This window comes from Apis laboriosa, unplaced genomic scaffold, assembly GCF_014066325.1.
Source record: "Apis laboriosa isolate Shangri-la unplaced genomic scaffold, ASM1406632v1 scaffold13_cov153, whole genome shotgun sequence".
Classification (NCBI taxonomy): domain Eukaryota; kingdom Metazoa; phylum Arthropoda; class Insecta; order Hymenoptera; family Apidae; genus Apis; species Apis laboriosa.
The window spans coordinates 3833240-3859302 of record NW_025221370.1 but is presented as its reverse complement, the minus strand read 5'-3'; the positions used below and the strand labels follow the sequence as shown (position 1 = coordinate 3859302).

Genomic DNA, 26063 nt, shown 5'->3' with positions numbered 1-26063 from the left:
ACTATTAGGCCATTGTCGTAACTCTCGACTGGTCACGATTGCTAAATATTATTTGTCCATTGATTTTCGTAAATCCATTGTAAGTCGTGATATGAGGACGATAGGGAGAGTTGATTTTTTTTAATTTCTTCTCCTTTTTCATCGATCATGTATCTTAGATTCTTCTTCTAATATTCATTATTTTTTTGGCTTGCATTTGATTGCTTTTTGAACATTCATTTATCTTTTTTTGGTATTATAGTATTATTTAATATAAATAATTTGAATTTTTCCATTTTGAATTTTTCTTTTTTTTGCTTTAAGTTAGACGAGAATATTTTTGATACGAATGCTATTAATAGAAATGTTATGTATTATAAATTACAGATTTAAGATATTAAAATACAAATTAAATTAGTTTTAAACATTCATCGTTGGACAACGTGGGATTAATTACGAGTGACGAATATAAAAAACTCTTGTAAAAATCGTTGTAAAGATCCATTGTATATTAATTTAAATAATTATGTTATTTCATAATGTATTTATAATTAATTAATATTTTTTTATATTTCTTTTAATTTATTTATTTATTGTTATTAATTAATTTTTTATATTTTATTTATTATGTTTTATATTTATTTAAATTAATCATTAATTTTAATGTTTTTTTTTATTTTTTTAGCTTTAGGTGGGTCTCGATGCGTAGTCACCTCCTCGTCGGTGAGACCCGGTAATTGGCATCGCTTTCCAAAATTTTCTTTTTCAAAATTCACAAAATTCTATATCACAAAATTTATTTCATTAAAAATTATTCGAAATATTTTAAATTTAAAAATATCAAATATATTTCAATTAAATTATATCAAATATATAATTATATCAAATATATAATTTAAAAATATCAAATATATAAAAATATATATTTTCTGTACCAATAATAGTGTGTGGAAAGCGATGGCAAGCCAAGAACTATGCACATCTTCAGTCCAGTTTAAACTTTGCATAATTAATTTAATTACTTTGATTTTAATTTTTAATCAATTAAAGTGGACTGAAGATATTAGTCATAAGTTAATGTATTATATAAATTAGATTAAGTTTATTGTAAGTGCGTTCCTCGCATCAAGATATACTCCTTAATTTAAAGCGAAATATAAAAATTCTTAATTCTCATACTCCTCTTTCATATTCTCGCTTTTCGTTTTCATTATTTTTCATCTCGAATTTATATTCTTATAATTATTCGAATCGTTTTTTACTTTCTTCCTCAATTTATTCTTTTGGTTATTTTATATTTTCTTCTTTTCTTTCATCGCTTATTTCAAGTCAATCTCATGTTATGCAACAGTGGTAGGAATCGTTGGGCCAGTGTTCTACTTCCGGTGGCCAGTTAAGGGTCCGCGCTCTGATCGATTGGTATCTTCGAATACTCGATCAGAGTTAGGTCTTGTAGTCGAATGTCGTTCTCGTAAATCGATTCAGGTGGTCGGGGATTTATTCCTTGCTCCTTCCTTGTGTCGTCAGAACGTAAGTCGTTCTTCTGTTTGACCATTGTCGTAACCCTCGATTGGTCACGACTGGTAAGTGTCATTTGTCCATCGATTTTCATAAATCCATTGATGTAAGTCGTGATATGAGGGCGACAGAGAGGGTTGATTTTTTTTAATTTCTTTTTCTTTTTCATCCATCATGTGTTCTAAGTTCTTCTTCTAATGCTTATTATTTTTTTGCATTTGGTTACTTTTTGAGTGCTCTTTTTTTTTTTTATTAAAGTTTTTTTTCATATAAATGATTATTTTGAATTTTGAATTTTTCCTTTTTTCGCTTTAAATTATACGAAAATATTCTTGATGTTACTAATAGAAATGTTATGTATTGTAAATTTATGTATTTAGTATTAAGGTATAGATTAAGTTAGTATTAAGCTATCATCGTTGGACAACGTGGGACGACATTGAACAACGATGGACGACGATGGACGACGTGGGACTTAATTTTATTATATATTTTTTATAATTAATGCGAATTTTATATGTGATATACGTATATTGCATATCGAAAAATGTAAAAAATTTTTGTAAAAATTTTTATAAAAATTTATTGCATGTCTATTAAGTTATATAATTAATTTTTACCTTATGTTTCAGATTTTTTAATTTTTTTGTGAAATTTTTTTTTTATTTTTATTTATGTTGTTTAATTTAATCATTAATTTTTAATGTCTTGTTTTTATTTTTTAGCTTTAGGTGGGTCTCGATGCGTAGTCACCTCCTCGTCGGTGAGACCCGGTAATTGGCATCGCTTTCCAAAATCTTATATCACAAAATTTATTTCATTAAAATGTATTCAATGTAATTTTAAATTTAAAAATATCAAATATATTTCATCAATGATAATGTATGGAAAGCGATGGCAAGCCAAGAACTACGCACATCTGAAGTCCAGTTTAAACTTTGCATAATTCATTTAATTATTTTGATTTTAATTTTTAATTAATTAAACTGGATTGCAAATATTAGTTAATAATTTAATAAGTTATAAAAATTAAGATTAAGTTTATTGTAATAACCGCGTTCTCCGTCTTCTTCTCAAGATATACTTTCTAACTTAAGACGAAAAATAAAAATTTTCAATTCTCTTATTCTCTTTTTATATTCTTTCTTTATCTCATAAGTTCATTGATGTAAGTGATATGAGGACGTTAAAGAAAATTGATTTTTTAAACTTTTTCTGCTTGTATTCTTTTTTATTTATTTTCTAATTTAATATATGTTTCCGATTTGTTGAATTTTATTTTTTTTTATGATTCAGATTTTACATTTAAATTTATTTATACATATAAATTTTATACATATAATTTAACATTTTATGCCTTTTTTATTTTTTTTTCTTTGTTTTTAAACGAATTTCGGTACCTAGTCATCTCCTCGAAATGATGAGTATGATAAGAATTTAGTAATCGATTTTCGTAGATTATTCTTTAAAAATTGTCTATATTTCCTTTGAAAATTTTTCAAAGATTATTTTTTAAAAATCGATACCAAGCTAAGAATTATGCAATAAGAATAAGAATATTGCAACCAATCTAAACTTATACAATTTCCTTTGAGAGATTTATCGTCTAGATTGGATTGCAGGTTTTATTAATATCCTGTATGGAATATCATGGAATCATTATGAAAATATTGTGGAATGTGTTTTAGTTTTAGCATTATAGATTATAAGATAAATTAAGCTTATTGTAATTATTGTATATTACTAATTCTAAGCGAAAAAGAAAAATCTCAATTTTTTTTATTCTATCATTTGATTTCGATCTTTTAAGGTTCCTTTTAAGTTTCTTTGACATTCCATATTTCGTCTGAAATCATGCGACAATTATTTTCAGAGCGAGAACGAATAGATAGATAGATAAAACGAACGATAGATGGAAAAAGGACAAAAATAGATTAAAAAGATTGAAATTAGCGCCATCTTTTGAATGCCGCAAATGAAACCAAAAGAAAAGATAGAATAAAAATTAACCTTCAGCGCCATCTTTTGAATGCCAAAAATATTTAAAGATAAGATAAGGTAGAATATTTATCGATAATAAAATAAAATTGATAAATTTTATCTTTAAACTGTTTTAATCTGTATGAAGAACAAATTATTTTATATAAGCTTATATAAGTATATATAAGTATATTCAATAGAAATAGATATATATCTATATAGAAATTTAAAAAATATAAATCTAAAATAAAATAAAATAAAATAATTCATCTTATTGTCAATAATTATATGGAAGAAGTTTCAATGTTTTGCAGAGATATCACTAATTAAACAAATAATAAATTACAGAATATAGTAGACTGTGAATATACTTTGCTATCGATAAAAATGTGCGAACATTTCAAAGAGATGGTACTATTAGTTATGGACTAAATATATATATATATGTATATGTATATAATGTTTTCATATGTTATATATATATGTATATATTTATTATTTATATTATTTAATATCAATATTATATTATAATAATATAAAATTAATTATCTTTATTAATTATTATCAATACGAAATATTGTATTAATTAACATATCGAGATAAAATACAAACTAATACATCATACATGCGAATCTAAATAAAAAAAAATTTTATAAAATTTAAAAAAATTCATTTAGATACTTATTAAATTAAATATTAATTTAAACTAAATAAAAAATATTTAATTTTAAACATGATTTTATTTTATATAAAATTTAATTTTATTTAATTTTATATAAAATTTTATAAAATTGTAATACATGAATTTATTAACATATTTTTCTATATACATAATTACATTCATTCAAGATTTTTGTAAATGATTCTATCAATAATATAATTTTACAAAATATATTTTATAAATTTTTAATTTTAATTCATCAGTAGCAAAATAGTAATCAACTTAAAGTACGAAATGGAAATAAGAAAATCAATAAAATATGAAAAAAACATAGCACATAAGTAATAAAACGATGATTAAATTATTCAATTAAAAACTAAAATATTTATAAGAACATAAAAGGAATCTGTATTTTAGAGATACAATTTCCTATGTTGATATAGCAGTTATTGTCTATTGAAAGATAATGGTTTGTATTTAACTATCAATATATAATTTTAACTATCAATTTTAATTTTATATAATTTTAATAATTGATATATAATCGCTACATTTTTTACTTTATATTACTTATACATTATTTATATATTTAAAAATATTTTTATTAAATTATGATATATGTTTATAAAAAATTGTTTGAAGATGCATACACACAGCAACAAAATATGCAAAAAAAAATAGCTATACACTTATATTAAAAATATGTAAAAATCTCAAGAAAACATAAAAAGATAATAAATATGGTTAATTATAGACTTTTATTATTAGTATAAATGATATAAAGTCGAATACAATTAACAAAATTACGTTCCGGATGACAGAGGTGATACTTTTTGTATTAAACATAGAATTTCATTTATTCCGATATCTCATTCATTAGTAAAAAAAAACTTATAATATATATATATATATAGTACATATCAGAAAATATTTTCCTGTCAAATAAATGTTTTTGAACGTTACATATTGTGGGCACCACACTCTTATTGCATCCGGTTTGTACTTAAAAATAAATATTATCTACTAAGAAAAAAAGATCTCTTTCTTTTATATTTAAAAAGGCACGATAACGACTAGGTAAAAATAAATGGTATGCCAAAAATAGTTCGATCTCGCTGACAAAATTACTCGTGCTCCTTATTCAATGAACTAGTAACTCTGATATAATGGACAAATAAGTTTTATATGAAGTGCAAATATATAAATGCAAAAATCGTTTCAATAGTCATGAAACGTTTCGTTAAATTTGATTTAAACATTATATTACAGAATATTTTCTCATATGTTGTACATATTTCTATAAATATAAAGTACTAATATGGTGTTGTGTATTCTGTTTTTAATCTCTTCTTTATTATTTTTTTAAGCAAAATATATCATTCAAGACATTATATGAATTCTTTATATTAATGAAATCTTAGAGACTTGTCTTCTAAATAAGATCAAGTGCTTTTCTGTATCTTTTCAAATATTTTTTTTAAAACGTGCTGTTAGAATTTTTAAGATTATTTTATAAACTTATTTTCACATAAGGCGACAAAATTCCTCTCCTTGAGGATCACCCTGAAACAAAGAAAAGAATTTTACTTATATAAAGAAAAAATCAAGATGACACTTCACATGAACCCAACTAGCATGATATGATTACATGACATTACAAATATTATTCGACAATTACTATTATTAGAATTTTAAGCTAGTATTAATGAATGTTAATCTTTTATTAAAAGATTTATGAAAGCAATGAATATTGTGCGTTCATTTCTGCATACGTGTAAAAATATACACACATGCATGTTTTGAAAATGTACCCGCACGTATATGATATTTATTCATGTATAATTGATAATAAATAATAAATATATTTTTGTTCTGAAAATAAATTAATTTTTCGTTTTAAAAATAAAATATAATGAGTGATATATATTCTATTGACATAACAAAATCATTTGATAAAAATACATGTGTATTGTACAAAAATTATATAAATAATATATAATAGAATTTATTAGATATATTTTCATCAATTGATTTGTCTTAATTGATTTTAAAATTTTTCTAATTAAATTCTAATAATATTTATGTATGTACCAAAAATGTTTTATAAATAAGTTCCCTAAATACAAATAAAAAATTATTTTTTTTTATTTTTTTTTTGTATAAAACAATATTAACATTTATATATCTCAATTAATTTAGTAAATTAATATAATAGCAACAAATAATAAGAATTACATGTTAATAAATTTTAATATTTGAACGTTTTAACGTTTAAACGTTAATCGATATGAATATAAATAAATAAAAATACCAATAATATTGTGTTAATAACAATACCAATAGTAATAAAGAATATCAAATAATAATAATGTAAATTTATATAAGTAATAAAAAGATATATCATTTAAATATGTATCTTAAAGACAATGTGGTTAACTAATGAGATGTTTATATTTTAACAAAGTATATTATATTATTTTTAACACTTATGAAATTTTAGTTAAGCGTGAGCATGAAAATAATGTGCTGTGAAGAAGAAAAAACAAAGCAAATAATTCCTTTAATTCAAAGCGCGAATGACATTAATCATTGACGACTATTTTAACGTTCCATAAGTTGAAAGCAACTTACATAAATCGACCCAGAAGCGTTCGCTCGCCCACTTAATATGGGTAGAGATATCTTCTCTATGGAATAAGAAGATACGTTGATGATATATATCCCGATTTTGTTTTATATTTACAATATTATATCTAATATTATATCTAAATCGAATATTTAAAAAAAATATATATGTAAAGCAATAAATGTAAAACAAATCAAAATATTTTATAGCCACATTGTCTTCATTAATCAATTAATTAAAGAAACAATGAAAAGAAACAAATAACTTGTCGAAATAAAAAAATTATCAATTATTTTAGAACTAGCTTTTATGTTTTTTAATGCCAAATATGGACATTTATAAAATAAAAATTAATAAATAATTTTTATAAATCATTTTTGTGATAATTTTCACTTATATGTCCATTGTTCTTATTACAACTGTTACTGATAAAACACAAATATTTTAAAAAATAAGTGATACTAATACTTATTCCCAAAAACAAAAATAATTTTTTTGATATTTGTTTTAGCTGTGGATAAAAAAAATAAACTTAACTGTAATTAAAATCAAGTATTATAATATTTAAATTTTATTAATACGTATCAATCTTCATTTCTAGTTTTATATTATATTTAAGTATAGATGTTATAACATACCTGTTGATGATGTAGTTCTTCAGAAGGTCGAAACCCCAAATTTTCCCTATGTCGAGATAGAGAAGTAGATAATTGTTGCCTTTTACATTCTGAACTGGCCATTTCCTATTTTAATACATCAAAAATATTGTTCACATTTAAAATATAAATTAATATCAACAAAGTTTAATAAATACTCACTTCGCCTTCATTATTAAGAAGTATAGTCGTCATAATATCTGCTGTAAACCATTTTTGACCTTTCATGACAATATTTGATGGTGGTTCATGTGAAGCACCAATATCAGCTGACCATACCATTACAGTAGCTCCTGCTTCTAATTTTGCAGTTCGATGAAATTTAAATACTGTTTCAAGAGAACCAGCCTTACGAATAATTTGCCAACCACTAAGTCCCATTTCCTATAAAAAATAAAGGTGATATAAAAATATAATTGAAAGTATTAAATGTAATATGAATAAATTATTATGCATATTTATACATTTTATACAATACTGAATTTTTTATTATTTATTATTATTTACTCAATATTTTACCTTGTTGCCTTTGTTTGTTAGTTTTACAAATCGTCCTTGAGGATCAGCTTCTGTAATTTCTATATCTCCTCTAGATGTTCCAGATACGCTATAATCAGTACTAGTACGTTCTTCACTTTCCTCTAATAAAGTACGTTTTCGTTTTCCACCTCTTAATGGAGTATGTCTTGAAGGTGTAGTTCTACCACTAGATGCTGTTGAACTTGATTGCACTGGATTAATATTTAATCTGTAATTAAATAAATTTTTATAGATATTACATACTATAAAATAATAATAAATAATATTAATTGTATTACCTGGATTCTTCAGATTCTAAAAGTTTTCGATATGCTGCAATTTCCAAATCAAGACCAATTTTAATATCCATAAGATCTTGATATTCTTTTAATTGTTGAGCCATTTCATCACGAATACGCGCTAATTCTTCCTCTAGAGATGCTACACTTTCTGCGTGACGAGCTTTCTCATTTTCACGTAGATTTTCTAAATCTCTAAATTAAAATTTGTGATTTTAATATATTTCTTTTTAAATATGTCCAATCAAAATATAAATCCAACTAATTTATATTACCTTATTCGCGCAGTGAGAGCATTATTTGCTGCTTCCAGTTCATTAATTTTTTGATTAAGTGTGTCAATTCTTGTTCTTGTTTGCCTTAACTCTTCAACAGCTAAACTTGCTGCTCCACTATTACGTTGAGCATGAGCTGTCAAATTTTTAATCTTATTTTCATATAATAATTCAATTTCTTCTCTGTTAGCTCGCATTTGTGCTTCATATTGATCTCGCAATTCTTGCAAAGATTGTTGCAATTTAGCTTCATATTTTTCAGCAAGACGACCATCTATCTCAGAAATTTCAATCTAGAATAAAACATAAAATAAATAAATCATAAAAAATAAAAATTTTAAAACAATCATAATATAATATTCTTAATAGTTTTATTTTTTAAAATTGATATTAATTAAATATTATCAAATACAAACCTGTCTTTTTGTTCGTGATTCTGTTAGTTCTTGTTGATATATTTGATCTTTAAAACTAATATCTTCTTTTAAACTTTGAATATTATTTTCAAGAACAATACGTTGTAATGTTTCTTCTCCTAGATGTTTACGAGCATCTTCTAATAATGCTTTTAATTTTTCTACTTCCTGTTCTAATTCTCGTTCTCTTTCAGCTAGTTTCTTACGCTCTGCTTGAGACTGATTAAATTGTGATTGCAGATCATTGTAACGCGTTTCATATAATAATAAGTTTCTCTCAGCTACTTGTAAATCCACTAATTTTTTATCTAATCTGAAAAAAGACATAAGAATATTTACAAAATATATTAGCTAAAAAATATATAAGATATATTATAATTTTATAATATTATAATATTAATTACAATATAATGTATATAATATGTTAATTAATTCTAATTATAGCTAGAAATTTAAAATCTAAAATTTTTATAAATTAACCTTATATGTTATTCTTTATTTATTTATCGAATTTAATATATTTTCCTATTAAAAAAAATATGATCATATTACATATGCTATCTGCAACATACTTCTATCAAAAAATTTTAATCATTTGAAACATTTCGGCACTTGAGAGCAAGAGGTGAAGTTTCATGTTTCTATTTCAGGCAACGACCCACATCGAGAATTTTATTTTCTACCGCGGTGTCTTGAAACATCTTAATATTTCGTTATCTTAAAATGTACAATATATCAATAACTTATGCAACTTATATATCAATTTTATCAATCTATATATTCTATACGATCACTTTCAATATTCTAAAATTACATATATTTATTAATTTTTAAATAAATATTTGAATTAATTTTTATTTATCTTTTTTTAATTAATATATGTATATTAATTAATGTACGTGTATATATATATATTATAAATATATATATATATATTATAAATATATAAATTATAAATAAATTATATAAATTATAAATAACTATAACAAATATAAATAACTAAACATAACTACAATAAATATAGAAAATGAAATAAAATAAAATGTACGGATTTATAATATATATAAATAAAATTATTTCGAAAAAAATATTGAATTTATATTGTCATATAAACATATGCGTTTAGGATTTTATTTTTTTTTTACAAATGCATATATTTTCTATAATTATTTAATGATCAATATTAGCAACACATATAACTATATTTTATATACAATCTTATTATATTGATAATTATAATAGATTTTATAAAATCTTTTTCACTTTTGTGATAAAGCAAAAAAGACAAAAATAAAAATTTAGAATAAGTTTTGTTTTAAATTTTGTATTTTAAACTGATTATAACTTTTGATGAAATATAAAATTATAAAATAAAAAATTAAATAAACTTAGACATCAAAATTATACATAATTTCCCAACGGCATATAGGCAAACATAACATGGATATATGATATATATACACGAATCATATATGGATATATGATACACGAATATATCCACCTTTTTTAAAATACATATATATGTAAATATAAAAAAACACGAAAATGAAATATATATATATATATATTGATATTACCTTCCATTCCTTACTTTATTTATTAAACGAAATAAAATTTCCCGCTTTTTTCTGATTTTATCTGTATTTTTATCGATTGCTCAATGCTCGCTTGAAAGGAGGTCAATGTTTTCAGTCGAGGTTATACATGCGGTTGAAAATGACATCACCGCCGCATAGTAAACGTGACACAATCGCTCGTAGTAACGTCACGTTTCGAGTTAGGCACACCCAAATATTCAAAAACTTTGTAATGAATCTTATCAATGAAATCAATATTCTTATAAATTTGTTTTTATTACATAATAATAACATATTTTTAAAAAAATATTTGAAGATAATGATACAAAAGTAATGAATTTAAAAAATTAATATTATTTTTTAAATAAATTTCATTGTATTTTGTAGATTTAATATTCGAACATTTTTACAGAAAGTTCAGAAGTTCATTGAATTTAAACAATATATATAAGTATAGAATAAAATTTATAGTTTAATAATAAACAAGAATTATAAATGAATTTTTATTATACACTTATATTGATTATGATATACTAATTGAATTATTTGTCATTATAATTGAGTTGTATTCTAATCAAATTCTTATTGAATTTTGTTTTCCATATGTTCTTCTATTAATTTTGTTGTAGTTATTCATTTGTGTTTTTATGAAGATGGTATCGTGCTTGTTGATTGATATTTTATACGAGACCATCTTTTATAAAATTCATTTTTTGTTTTTAAAAATATATCTGAATAGATTTATTTGAATCACTGTATTTTCAAATCAGAAGTACTGGCTCTCTTAGGATATAGCCATTCAGATTTATTGTTATATTTGCTAATTAATATTAAATTATTGCTATAACTATAAAATATTTCTAATTGTAAATAAATCACTAGTCCATTTCTATATTAAATTAATGTATTTTTAAATATGTATATATGTATAATATAAAAATTTCTTTCATATTTAATATTCAAATATTTAAGTTACAAAAGATGTAATGTTTATTATTACATTTTATTATATTTTTTTAATAAATATATTTATTAAATATTTATATTTAATATATAAATATTTATATTAAATATAAATATATTTATTATATATTTACATTTTTTAAGAAAATTTTTTTAAGAAATTTTAATATTGACATTATGCAAAAATTATATATATTTATAATATTGCATTTCTTTAAGAAATTAATATGTATTGATAATAATTAATTTGTTTTATAAGCATATGTGTAATAAGAATATTTAAATATAATATATTTCATCATACGAAGAAAGATTAATTAAACAATTTGTATAAATGAATTTTTGCAATTGATCATACATATATAAAATATTTGCATTTCATTACATAGTTTGTATCCATTCAATATACGCGCGACAGCAATTTTAAAATGTAAATGCAATGAATCATAATTAAAGAAGTAAAAAGATACTAATACATATATAAAAAAAATGTATGACAAACTATGTATAAACAATTATATGAAAATAATTTTTATAAATTCCGAAAATAATAATTATGAATAAATATATTATAGCTTAAATAAACATATTATTAATATTAATTAAATATATTAAATATATTGATTATGATAACAACTTGTAAATCTTGCAATAATTTTAATCTCGCTCCTTCGAAATCAGAATTGCACCGATTCATATATCTCTAAGACGCATTATTATCATTGATGTAAATTCCCAAGATTCGTCAAGTAAAATATGTATTGTAGTTAAATATTGTAGTAAAATATGTATTATAATTTATTTTATTTATATATTTATTTTATACAAAATTATATACAAAACAAATTGAAAATATTAATATAATTATTTTTTCTTTTTAAATTATAGTAATAATGATGAAGTTTTTACAAGAAAATAATGAATATTTAATGAATGTTTGGTAATAAAAACTAGAATAAAAATAAATATATTTTTCAAATAATAAATAATAAATATATTTTTTATTTATATTAATATTTATTATTAATATATAAAAAGCAATAAAAAGTAAATTTGTAACGTAAACGTTATTATAACACTTTCATATCCTTTATTTATTTATATTATATATTATTTATATTATAATGTTTATGTTTCTTTTTCTGTCTATGCATTCGATAAATAATATATATTTTGTAAATATTTGCTGTTAGTGGGTGGTATGACGGAAACGGTTTACTCTACGAATTTTACATTAATATTCTGTGAGCATTTGTTACAAACATTACAACGAAATATGTAGAATTATTTAGGATTTCGATATATCCGTAGTATATTTTCAAATTTGAAAATATATTTTTGAAATTTCATTCGAGTTTTAATTCTTTTTAATAATTTCAATTTAAAATTCTGAATTTCATAATTTTAGAAACTGCTGCACAATGTTATTTATTATTTTATCATATTTAAAAAAAAAAATTAAAAAAGACTTACTTGGATTTAAGTTCCTCATTGTTATCCCATAATCGTTTAGTATCTATCTCAAGTTTTGCTCGTTCTTTTGCAGTGTCATCCAATAATTTTCTTGCGTCGGATAATTCATGTTCGTACATAGACTTGATGTTGGATACTTCGCGGGTGATAGTCTCCTGGGTTGTCTGTACCTCCCGCGTAAGTCTGGAATTCTCGGATTCCAAATGCCGTACTTTGTCAATATAGCAAGCCAATCGGTCATTGAGATTCTGTAAATCTTGTTTTTCTTGGAGACGTGAATAACGAGTTGGACTCAAAGGACTTCCTGGTCGTTGTCCAATCGGTGTTGACGTAAATTGTGGCGACTGCACGTTGCTACTCGACGTCGCCGTGGTCTTCTTACTTGCTTTCGTTGACATTTTTCACAATAATTGATTCTCTTATTGCACTATCACTTAATCTTGCACTATCGAATCATCAATTTAGTGCACAGTATCACCGTGCTTGTAAAAGATGCCTTTAACGAATAAAAAAACTACCGAAGTCCAAATGTTCTTGCCTTAGTCAACGGAAGAACTGTTTAATGATGACGCCAACATTAACGAAGCAATCTTCTTATGTGCATCTTTATATTGCGTTAGTAAACGCAATGAAATAATGTGATTGGTTATGTCCAAGTATATACAATGTTTGTTAGCCAATCATATATCATTTCCTTCTAAGTGCGCACCAATAAGAAAAGATTTATCTACTAGTGAAATGCGATAAACTTGAAAACAATTTTTACTAGAAAATCTACATAAAAAAACAAAAACTTTAATTTTATTCATAAATTTAAGACAAAATTATCTAAATTTAATTTTTTTCAATTATATTATATCTTTTTCTAAGTATAAATTTTTATATAACTTATGAAATATATTTACATTTAATAACAAAGAGATCGAATATTTTAATAATAATTTTGAAAATAAAAATATTAATAAATATAAATCAATTTCTTTTTTTATACTTAAAAAATTAAAAATCTAAAAGTCTTTCAAAATTCTTATATAAATTCTCTTAGATTAAAAGAATCATAATAAGTTTTTTATTATTTAATAATTTTTAAATTATATATAGAAATAATATAATTGAAATGGTTTTAAAAATAGTTATTTATTTGTTATTATCTAAATATCAGTTTAAAATTAGAATTCAATTTAAAAAAAAAATGTAATATATTTATTAAAATATTTTTATTTACTTTAATATAGTGATAACAATTTCTTTTTTTCATGTATAAATATATATCATTCAATATAACATAACTAATAAAAATTAAAATTTTTTAGCTTCGGATAGTAGATATCTATTATGAAGTAAATGACGACTAGAATATTTGGAATAACAATGACGTGAGAATATAATTAAACCAATATAATATTTAAACATTTATTTTTTTTATGATTTTTGTGAGTTAAAAATTAAATATTAATAATACAACAATTTTCTAAATTATTAAAAATAATTATGTATTTATTTATTATTATTTTTTAAAACTATTTTGAAATACGTTGTAAATAAAATAAATTCCGTTTAACATTTAGTTTTCAAATATTTACTAGAGGGCACTAAAGTAAAAATTTTTAAAATGTCTGTAATAACTGTAGATAGAAATTAGTATTTGATAATATTACGTGAATGTTATAAAAGAACAAACTCTTTTACAATTATAATTTCAAAGTGGCATTCGTATAATACAAATGATTTTTAAATATTAATAAGATTTTATAAATCTTAAAAATAATAATACATCTTAAATCTTAAAAATTATGTATCTATTGAGAAACAAATTGTACATTGACAAGTTATGATAACGGTGTTTATAAATAATAAAAATGATATGAAATATTGATATGTTTTTAATAATATTTAATTACCGTGAAAATAACACTATTGAAAACGAAAATCCTAAATATTATTAAATAAAAATACGTGAAAATGTGTGATCTTATAGATTTAAATAGCCCTGATATAAAGGGTTCATTAAGTTCAAGACTTGCATCACCTTTAATACCAGTTCCTACGGATATATGCAAGAATTTTAATACTCGAAAAAATGAACAAAATTCTCTAATAATAGGAAAACGTGATAGTTTAGAAAACAATCCTTTTGATATGGTATTACATAAAACTACAGAATATATTCAAAAAAAAGATGACCCTTTTGAAATGACTTTAGAAAAAGCAATGAAATTAAAATGCAAACAGAAGTCTTCATTAAGATCATCTTCTCTAGATTTACCAGATAATTCAATTGTTAAACAAAAAATATATACACAAAAATTAAAAATGAACCAAACAGCAGATGAACTATCAATCAATAAATTAAGTACAAATAATATAATTACTAATAAAGTATCTAATGAAAATATAATTGTTAATGTAAGTAATGCTAATATGTTATGTAATAATTCAAAATCAGATGTACCTATTATTGAGATTCAAGATAATGACTTATCTATTTTAAATCAATCTGAAATGAATGATATATTATTTGAAACAGATAATAAATCAAATAAAAATCAAATAAAATCTATTTTACAAAATAAAATGTCATTACATGTGCAGAAAGATAAAATAAATATGGAACAAATTCCATTTTCTAATGTAACTTTAAAAGTTCCAAAATTTAGACGTTCTTTTTCACAAGGAGAAGCTATATCTCCAAAAGAATCGCAATATCTACATCAAGTATCATTATTTGAATCTTTAGGAATTGATTCAGATAATAATATTAATATATATTCTTCAAATTCACTTGATTTATTGAATGAAGGATTTTTAAAAAGTTATTCTAATGAAAGTTCTATTTCAAATTTATCAAATATTTCTTCTATACCTAAATTAAATTCTGTTTCTTCAACAATCAATTCATCAATAATGTTATCAAATGGAACTATGAATCGTACATTTTTAGAAAGCTGTTCATCAGAAAAATCACAAAATACAAAATTAAGTGAAAACATGGATTTAAATAAAGAAGTAAAATCTATATTTCCAACAGAAAAGGATTTAATGACATCAATAGCAAATACATCAATAAAAACTTCAATATCTGATTTAACAGATCGATTTAATAAATTAAAAGCAAAGGTATCAGAAACTCATATTGAAAGTTGTATGAATAATAAAGATGAATTTAATTCTTCCAATATAATGAAAGAATGTATAACTGTAATGGAAAAAAATGAAAAATATGATACGAATAATAAATTAATAGATGTTGATGTATTTACACCAGACAATAATAAAGAATACTGTAAAAATTCTATTTCAGATACATCATCGGATTCTGTTTTTCTTGTAAGTTTTTTATTCTATATATAAATAATTATATCTATATAATTATATAATATATTATATAATAATATAAATATATAATTATATTTATATATTATATTTATATTTATATAAATATAATATTTCCTTATCCTTTTTTACTTTACAGGAAGAAAATAAAATTAATAAATCAATACGTCAAGAAGCAAAACTTCTTGCAAGAACTTTTGAGGAATTGGCTTTAAAAACCAGTTCAGGCTGTAAGTTTATATTGTATTTTATTTTAATTAGTATAATAAATACAAAATTAATATTGTTTTATCAAAAATTTAAATCTTATTAACTAATAATATAATAAATTATTGATTTGAATATAAAAATTTTATAAAAATTTAATTATAAAAATGTAAAAAACTGAAATATAAAGAAATTAATGTAATAATTATTAATAATTAGTATGAGATTAAATGATATAAAATATAAAATAGGAAAATATAATAATTAAGTATATTAAAATTTTTTAATGACTAACATTAATATTTAATTTGCAGTTTAAATATATATATGAAATAACAATTTTAAATGATAATTTGTTTTATTATCTAGCAAGTATGGATGATTTCATTACAAACAATTCTTTATGGACATTAGAGTTGTTACCAGCCTTTGATGATGAAACTTCTGTTGAAAATTTGATCGAATTGCCGACATCTCCTGAGGGAACAGATACAAAATCAAAAAATGTAGAAATTGCAGAGAATAAATGTAATGATTCAAATAAAAATAAAAAAAATGAATTTAGCGATAATGTGAAAGTAAAAGATTTAGAAATGGAACTTGTTGAACCAATATTAGTAGAAAAACGTTTTACTGCAGTAACGCTTTTATTAGAACTTAAAAAATTAATTGAAACAGAAAATAATGTAGAAGCAAATAAATTAGTGAAAAATTTGGAGAAAGCTTTAGGCATTAATTGTGAGAATAATACTGAATTATTGACTACTTATCTTAATGCAACTAATAATTTAGCAAAAAGTCCAGAAAAATCAAATAACAATTTGAATATGATAAAAAATGTAGCAGAACATAGTATGGAACACAGTCAAGAAAATAATTTAACTAGTAATTCTATGGAAAATATTAAGGAACCAGAATTTTTTGAAAAAACAAGCTTTAATGCAAGTAAATGTATTGATAATCAAAAATATTTAAATAATGTAAATTATAAATCAAAATGTGAAACTCCAGAAACAGAAATATATATTGAAAAGATAAAGAAAGAAAAAGATGAAAATGAAATTATTTCCCATAATAATGAAGATTCTTACAAACAAGAAAATAATTTAATAAATGAAAAGATGGTAATTGAACTTCTTGCAAATATAGGAAAATTATTATGTGAACAGACTGATGAACATCCAACTTTGAATGTACTTAAAAATTTAGGAAAAGTATTAAATTTTACTTCCAATAATTGTAATGTTGATAAGAATACAAAAAGTAACAATGCTTATATAGAAATTCAACAAACTCCAAAGAAATCAAAATTAAAATTTGAAAATGAATCTCGATCGTTATACTCAAATTCTACTAACAGATTAAGTTTAAGTTTAGAATCAAAGGTATATATAAAATTGAAAATTTTAAAAAAATTTGTAAAATTCTAATAAATTTCTTATAAAATAATTATTAATATTTGTTACAGAAGATATCAAATAATAAAAATTTTATTAGGAGAAGTGTATCTGTATCTCAAACACCGCCATTTAAAAATGAATCTAATTTATCAATGTTTAATAGTAAAAGTACATCTCAATTAAAAGAAATAACAAAACGATTTTCTAGTGATCCTAATTTTACTAAATTAGAATCAAATAAAGAAATTATTACAAATAATGATAAAAACATATTACAAAAAGGTAATTATTTATTTTTATATTAAAATAATGTTAAGAATAATTGATTTACTAATAATGATATACTAGTTATTTATAAATAATTAATATGGTGATAACCATAATTATTAATTAGATTTACAGAGAGAAAAATCTTCTACAATAAGTACTGTTAGAAATAAATTTAAGAAAAAAATTAATACTAATATTATAAACAAAAAGGGTCCAATGAAAGCTATTCTTCCTATAGGAAATATGCAAAAAAGAGGTATAATTAAATAAATTAAAAAAGAAATATAAGATTTATATTTTCTTCAATATGTATTTTTTTTTTCAGAAACTATTAATAAAAAATTAACTTCATCTATTGGAACTACAACACCACCTCAGTCTCATAAAATAATTAGTAGTACTCCTAATTCCACAAATAATGAACTTTTAGCAAAAAAATCACGATCTGCGAAACCAGTTGCTTCGTCAACTCCAGATGCTCAAAATTCTAAAATACAAAAAGCACAATCACAAATAATTAATAGTCCTAAAAAACGTAACTTTTCCTGTGATATTTCACCTGTAACTACACGCATAAATATTAGTAATTGCAATGGAATGAGTAATAATTTACAAAGGTAAATTTAACTTTATAATATCTAAAAATATTATAACAATATAGTAACAATATATAACAAGGAAAAGTAATTTATCTTCTAGAAATACTAAATTACCATCTCCAAAGAAAACAACACCTAAACGCCGAACAACAGAATCTGGTATTCCAAAAATACAGACTCCACCTATAAACAAAAGTTTAAATTCTTCGTTTGAAGTTAATCAATATGAACGTTTATATGAATCTCCGAAACGTTCAATATATAAACAATCAAATTCGCAAAAAAATTCGCCAATTTCTTTTAAAAATAACGGAAATAATATACAACGAAGTCCATTAAGAGATAATAATAAAATTGTTCAGAAAGTAAAACCGATAAATTTGGTATATATAAAATTATATTTTAATTTATATTATTATATTTTAATAATAAATTATTTGAAAATAATAATTTAATCATAACTTATTTTTTAACAGATTTCGAAACTTCGGCGCTATAGTAATTCAAATATAATGGACAAAGAAAACAGTTACGTTTAATTTATAAAAAGTTCTATTATAATTAATACTTGTGTTATTAAACGTTCGTAACATTTATTACAATATGTGAACTTTTTACATTTATGTTTTGCAATAAAATATTTGGAAAATAAATAATATGTAGTAATTATTTTCTTTTTTTTTTGTTCATTATTTTACAAGTTATTATTTTAATATATTAGTTATTATTTTAATATAAAAAATTATAATCAATATTTTCTTAAATAAAAATATTGAGAACAAAATATTTTAATCGTTATTAAACATTCATATTTTCATAATTAAAAAATGTAGACTTTTTTGTTTCTTAATTGCTTTGTAGTTTAATAGTTTTATAAAGCATGATTTTACATATCTCAAAGCTGTGAATTACTAATATCATATTATAGAAATAAGAATATTTAAATGTGCCACGTGCAATGCATCTTAAGATTTGCTTATCTGTTGCGTCAGATCCGTCGATCTGAAAACAGGCTCAAAAGAGAGCTACTCGGCCGGGAACGAGGACAGCAGCGCTCGGGAATGGCCGATATGTCACGGTCGTTTCTAAAATCAAAGATGCAGTAACGTATCATATATAAATCATAAAAAAAATATTGTTAGAAAATAACTTTTATTTTAATTTCAATTTATAAAAATTATATCTATTTTAAATACATATTTACATGAAATTATTGTTAAATTTGATAAACATATCCTATTATAATGAATACATAATAAAATGTGTGAAAAAAAATTAACAATTAAAAATAAAATTTTTTAATTTTTTGTGCAAAAATTACTTATAGTTTACGAAATAATGCATTCTATTAATTTATTTAAATAAAATGTTGTTAAAACAATGCAGATGAATGGTGATAACTAATTGAAAAAGAAAAAAAAATATAAGAAGAAATGATGTCGGCAAAAGTGATGCGCAGAAGCCGGTTTCCATAGGGTACTAACAAAGATATTGCCGCACCTGCACGGACCCGTCCCCGCAAAAAGTGCGCTCCGCGTGTTCCGTACTCCAGCGGCGGTTCGTCCACACTCGCGTGTAGCCGCACCCGGCTTGACGCTCTTCGGTTTTGTAGAAATAATTTTTAGAAGCAATTGCGAAGAAAGTTAATCGGTAATGCAAACAATTCTTTAAGAATTGTTAGAAGTGACAGTATCAGTGAGGTGAAGTGCGTCACAGTTTCTGTTCGATCTTTTTGGGCGTTCTGTACAAGCAGAGCCAGCGCGGCGCGCACGAGAGGCCGCCTCTAGAAAAAGAGCGCGTCTCACGCGTTGCGCTACATTGGAGTATGCGATGTTCGCGAAAATATCAGAAAAACGTTGGAAATGATAAAAGTGTATATATTAACTAAAAACAATTTGTAATTGTGCTTTACTGTTTTTGAAAGTGTGAATTTGTGAGGATTTTTGGCCGGTCGAACCGGGAGTAAGAAAAGAGGCTGGCGCGCACCGAGGCTACCTCGGGAAAAGACCGCGTCTTGCAGGTTCGTAGTGTGTTGCGATAGCTATTGTGTGACACAATTGTCCAGGCTTATCGACATTCTTAGAATTATCATATGTGTCATCGTATATAATAAAGATGATAGAACTACGAAATATTCTGCGAACAGTCTGTGCACAGTGTCAATGCATATGAAGGTATACGGGAATCGCAACCGGCAGCGATATATCCCGCGTGGTACGTGTACGCACGTAACATACATCTAAGTTCGATACGTATGTGTGGCATGCACATTCATAAGGACTATGGACTCGTGAAATCGTTGTCGTTGGTCGCGTGTATCGAAGTGGCCTGTCGCGAAGCGCGTTTACAGAGAGATCCAACACTGTGGAAAACTTAACGAGAGAGAGAGAGATCAGAAAGAGGAGAGGTATTCGTTGTTCGACGATTGGCGCGTGGCGAAGACATTCGACGGTCACTTGGCACGTATATAGTGTAATTATTTCCCAGTTATCCCATTTTGTCTTTGTGAAGAAAAATATTATTTATGGGTATATGGATCGGTGCATTTTCACGAGCGAAACAAAAGAGGAAGAACAAGCAGTTTCCAACCAATACGAAGACCGTTCTCTTTGTTCGGTATTGCGATACCTCGCTAACGATTTGTTCGAATTTTAAATCGTGATTCACGACGATTACCGGAAGGAAGTTACCTATGTGGATACTAGAATATCTTAACATAATAAAAAGTGCGTACAAAGGGTGTGAAATGCGTCGCGCTGCAGTTCGATGTTCGATCCAGTAGCGGCGGACGACCTGACTTTGTTAGATTGCTTCTCGACGTGTACACCTCTCGGCTTTAGTCCAACAATGGATCAGCGCAGCTACAGTATACAATTCGAAATTCTTTTTCGGTAGCGGATAAAACAATAAAAAGTGATCATTCGCGTGCTCCATTCTGAGCTGCGTTTAATCGCTTTACTCAGTGATTAATGTTAAACATTTAGTAGACATTTCGCGCGTTCCGAATGCGCCATAGATTTTGTACATTATTGACTTTGTCGATCCGTGCAATCGATAATATTGCATCACGTTAATGAGTTTCTTCAGTTGTGTTATTTTTTCATCCAAGCTAAGTTCGTAGAATTAAAAAGCTAGACAAACATATATTGAAACATTGAGATATGTGCTTTTATTATAACATATTACTTGACTTGTTTATATGCGTAAGAACAGTTCTGCGCTTGATATGAAGCGGTATGGACTGTTTCTACTATAAGAATTATCAACATTTTATCTACTTATTCTTTCTAATAATAATCAAGAACTTTTAATATTTACGCAATGATAAGTTGAAATAAGTATCACAAGATTTTTGTTTACACATTACACGTTACAAAAATAAGGAAAGAAAAAGGAAAAAAAAATTACATGAAAATCAACTAAATGATAAAATAGAAGCGAATGTACACGCGCAATATATAAAATTTTTGCCGGCCGTTATGACATCAAGCGTGAATGTATTCAGCACCGTAAAAACGTGCAAGAAACATTGTGAAAATAATTTATATCAGTTTGTTTGTAATTATCATATAAACGTAAGTCATCAGATATTTTATTGTGCTATAGAAGGTTTTATTGTCGCATAATAATGCAGCAACACCGGGTGGAAACACAAATTCTCCACGAGGAGCAAATCCTGGAGGCAATAGATCAGTTACGTCGACGTAAAGCTCGACCCGATGCTGATCGTATCTGCAATTATTTACTACGGAAATTTTCCGTGGATGCACGAGATACCATTGCTGATCTTCATCGGTTGATCGAAGCGGAAAAAGTCATACAAGTTGACTATAAGGGTAACACTAGTTACCGAAATGCTTCAAAATGGTCACGATTACAACTTTATAAAAATCGACCGGAGGGTTTTGTGAAGGAGAAATTAAATTCTGGGATGGTAGCAGGTGCAGTAGCTGAACTTGTTGTTGAAGAACCAGATTATCTTGATCAAGGTGTACCAGCTTATAGGCTAATTGAACAGCTACTTGATGGTGTTTCAAATCCTACTTCTAGACGTATGGTAGAAGATTTTCTCGGAAAAGAAGTAGCCAGTGGTAATTTAACGCGTTTGTCTAATGGCAATTATTCGCTGGTGGCGACGTCTGACATGACAACCACCGCTGAGCCAACACATCGAGAATCTTTTACCCTCGAGAATGGAAATGCGCGACGTAAGGAATTACAAACTGTTTCCTCGACCACAGGTGGTCTTTATGATTTTGATGAAACAGAAAACTTGACAATTACGGACTCTAGGTCAAATACACCCAGATCTTCACATCAGGCAAGCCCCAAATCTGATCCTCAGATCAGAAAAGAAGAATGTTACGAGATAATCGTGGGAAGAAACGAAAATACCGAATCATCAGTAGAACACGATTCTATAAAAGAACAAGAATCACAAGAACCATCACAAACTTCTATCGAGGATGTGAAAGAAGAATTCAAAAATACAGATAATCAGACTCATAACCTTAAAAGGTCGTCAAAAGCTGAGCGTAAACAGCGCCTACTTGTTCGAACAGACGATCCTATGGACATAGAGATCAAATTTGAAGATTATCGAAAAGATAATAAAGATGAAATAAATTCGCAAAAAGAAAAAAGAGAAGAGACTGGACATCTTAGTGAAGAACGAGAAGACGAGGATGCAGGAAGAAGTTCTACTAATCCTTCACCTACACCATCCAATACTAATGTTGGTGGTTTTCGTAGTGCTCGTAGAAAGGTGTGTGCTTTTTTTATGGTTTACTTATAATTTTTAGATTAATTTGTATATATCTAAAAAAATAAAAAAACTATATTTTAGAGAGCAAAAAAAGTATTTGATCCTTCTGATAATAATCTTGTGAAAAGAAAACGTGGAAGACAACCAGGTTCACAAAATAAATCTACTATATCTCAAGAATCACAAGATTCTTCTAAAACAACTATTAAAGATGGACCTTGCAGGCAATGTAGTCTTTGTGCCAAAGAAAAACAAGAAAACTTAGTTGCTTGTCGTGATTGTACTGTACGAGGTATTTTTATATTTAAAAATACAATAAAATTTTTATTTTATATTATATAATTATAAATTTTATTTTATTTTTTTATTTTAATACATTAATATTATATAATCATTTATTTACAGCACATCCAAGTTGTATTTATAGTCCAGAAGAAATGATTCAAAAAGCAGGTAGTAATTGGCAATGTGAACGTTGTAAAAGTTGTACAATATGTTGTGAAACTTCAGATGCTGTAAGTGGAAAATATATAAAAAATATATTAGTTTATTCTTTTTCATATTGTAATTTAAATTAATTTTACAGGGACCACTTGCAACATGTTTTACTTGTGATGAAGCTTATCATTATTATTGCCATACACCACGTATAATAATTCCTAAATCAAATTCAAAATGGCAATGTAATGATTGTATTCAAAAGCAATATAAAACAAATATAAATCAAAATATTCATTTGGTCACTAACAGACCTGATACACCATCAAATCCTCCTGTTTTACCTCCAGTGTTAAGTCCTCAAGTTTCCCCTGCTAGAGGATCTTCTGATCAAATGGAAGATGATGGTCCAAGAGATGGAATTGATCCAAATATACCTGATGCTTCGGATTGGACATCTGAGCAAGTATATCAATATTTTGCAAGACTTTTTCCAAAAGAAGCAGAAGTGTTCAGACAGCAGGTATTTTTTTTTATTTCTGAAAATCCTATTTTCTGATATCTATTAAATATTCTACATATATGTTTCAGGACATTGATGGTCATTCTTTATTATTAATGAAACGGTCTGATGTATTAAGTGGACTTGATTTACTTTTAGGTCCAGCATTAAAAATATATAGGCATGTATTAAAATTACAAGTGCGACGAGATGATCCAAAACTTTATTGGCTGTAAATGCTTTAGAAACTTAAGGTTAGAATTATTAATTATACTGTACAGATTGATTTTTTTATATTTAAAAATTGAGTATTTTTTTGATTCGAGATAGTTTTTCATACTGTATATATTGTAGTTATCTTGAATTAAAAAAATAATTCTTTATTGTAAAGAAAATTTAAAAAATAACGTAAAAAATAATAAAAAGCTGAGAACTGTTATTTGTTTTTTGTACAAATATTTTTGAATTAAATAGTTTAAATAATTTAATATAAACCTTTCCTTCTTAATATAATATTATATAAATATTTACATAATGACTGTAACCAATATTTTAAAAGGTGCTAATCTTTTCATTTGTTATATGTTGAAGATAAATTCATGGTAAAAATTCTAAAAATCGTTTTGATTAAATAAAATAGTTTGAATAAATATAAATAAATATAAATAATAAAATACAATAAATAAATACAATACATAAATATCTTCATATTATTTTTTTTATTTTTACAATATATAATAAGATAACAAATATTAATAATACAATAAATTAGTACTATCCTATAAAAGGAACATACAGAATACTTTGGTTTGAAATATACTTTCTTATACATTAATTATATTAATATTTACAGCATACTATATTTTATATAATTAAAAGAAACATCTCTATTTTCTATTATAATATTTGTAACAACAATTCCTTTAATATGTATAAAACAATGAAAATCTACAATTAAATATTAAAAGAATATGATTGAAAGTTTGTGAAACAAAATTTTAATGCAAATCAATTCTTCTCATGATATACACAATAGGTAAAATTTGTTATTATCAAAAATTTATAACAATAACATACATACCATTCTAACATTGGATATATTTACATTAATGTGTTGATATCTATTTTGATTAAACTATATATTTTATAATTTTAACATTATAACAATATGAAATTAATATCATATTATACAACATAAATTATCCATATAACCATTTCATTTAACTTTTTACGTTAAAATTAAATTGTGAGGTATGTTTAATATTTTGTAATATCTTATTATATCTTACCTTAAATCATTTATAATTTATATCTTACATTGGTTATAAAATTATAATCATAAAATAATTTATTTATTATAAGAAAATGCAAATTTGTTTCTATATAATGCAAATAAAATATATTATGTACTAAAAAATTTGAAATTATATAAATAGTAATTATATATTTATTATATGATATAATATTAAAACAATATATATCAATGTTTCAAAATTTTTTCCAGTATATATATACTATATTTATTTCCATAATTGCAATATTTTATATAAAATAAAAATTAAGAAATGTCAAAATAAATTTCTAACTATAATTTTTACAAATATATT

General features: G+C 24.2%; 3 protein-coding genes across 5 annotated transcripts; 2 read left to right on the top strand and 1 right to left on the bottom strand.

Moving 5' to 3' along the window:
- Positions 1-4858: 4858 nt before the first annotated feature.
- LOC122720851 (lamin Dm0-like) lies at positions 4859-13480 on the bottom strand. Of its 2 annotated transcripts, XM_043947883.1 has the most exons (9): positions 12943-13480; positions 8930-9242; positions 8514-8806; positions 8239-8433; positions 7940-8168; positions 7583-7804; positions 7403-7507; positions 6770-6825; positions 4859-5701 (listed from the first exon to the last, which is right to left on the bottom strand). In XM_043947883.1, exons 1-8 carry the CDS (start codon positions 13338-13340, stop codon positions 6802-6804), a joined length of 1779 nt encoding a protein of 592 aa, XP_043803818.1. In that variant the 5' UTR covers positions 13341-13480; the 3' UTR covers positions 4859-5701; positions 6770-6801. The 2 variants fall into 2 exon arrangements, with proteins under 2 accessions (XP_043803818.1, XP_043803817.1); XM_043947882.1 differs by lacking the exon at positions 6770-6825.
- Positions 13481-14627: 1147 nt separating this feature from the next.
- On the top strand, positions 14628-19398 carry LOC122720887 (putative uncharacterized protein DDB_G0282133). Of its 2 annotated transcripts, none has more exons than XM_043947942.1 (8): positions 14628-16269; positions 16415-16505; positions 16852-17867; positions 17954-18164; positions 18277-18408; positions 18478-18769; positions 18852-19134; positions 19228-19398. In XM_043947942.1, the coding sequence occupies exons 1-8, from the start codon at positions 14905-14907 to the stop codon at positions 19288-19290; spliced, it is 3453 nt and encodes a 1150-aa protein (XP_043803877.1). In that variant the 5' UTR covers positions 14628-14904; the 3' UTR covers positions 19291-19398. The 2 variants fall into 2 exon arrangements, with proteins under 2 accessions (XP_043803877.1, XP_043803876.1); XM_043947941.1 differs by having other exon boundaries at positions 17951-18164.
- An 855-nt stretch (positions 19399-20253) lies between these two features.
- LOC122720842 lies at positions 20254-24930 on the top strand. Its single transcript, XM_043947870.1, has 5 exons — positions 20254-23516; positions 23598-23808; positions 23922-24031; positions 24103-24477; positions 24546-24930. The coding sequence occupies exons 1-5, from the start codon at positions 22380-22382 to the stop codon at positions 24690-24692; spliced, it is 1980 nt and encodes a 659-aa protein (XP_043803805.1). The 5' UTR covers positions 20254-22379; the 3' UTR covers positions 24693-24930.
- The last annotated feature ends 1133 nt before the right edge of the window (positions 24931-26063 follow it).

Coding starts and splice junctions, on each gene's coding strand:
- LOC122720887 (XM_043947941.1), top strand. CDS start 14,905: ATGTGTGATCTTATAGATTTAAATAGCCCTGATATAAAGGGTTCATTA. Junction 16,506..16,851: donor TTTAAAAACCAGTTCAGGCT/GTAAGTTTATAT, acceptor TTTATTATCTAG/CAAGTATGGATGATTTCATT. Junction 17,868..17,950: donor GTTTAAGTTTAGAATCAAAG/GTATATATAAAA, acceptor TATTTGTTACAG/AAGATATCAAATAATAAAAA.
- LOC122720842 (XM_043947870.1), top strand. CDS start 22,380: ATGCAGCAACACCGGGTGGAAACACAAATTCTCCACGAGGAGCAAATC. Junction 24,032..24,102: donor GTTGTGAAACTTCAGATGCT/GTAAGTGGAAAA, acceptor TTAATTTTACAG/GGACCACTTGCAACATGTTT. Junction 24,478..24,545: donor CAGAAGTGTTCAGACAGCAG/GTATTTTTTTTT, acceptor TATATGTTTCAG/GACATTGATGGTCATTCTTT.
- LOC122720851 (XM_043947882.1), bottom strand. CDS start 13,340: ATGTCAACGAAAGCAAGTAAGAAGACCACGGCGACGTCGAGTAGCAAC. Junction 9,243..12,942: donor AATGAGGAACTTAAATCCAA/GTAAGTCTTTTT, acceptor GTCTTTTTTCAG/ATTAGATAAAAAATTAGTGG. Junction 8,807..8,929: donor AATCACGAACAAAAAGACAG/GTTTGTATTTGA, acceptor GTTTTATTCTAG/ATTGAAATTTCTGAGATAGA.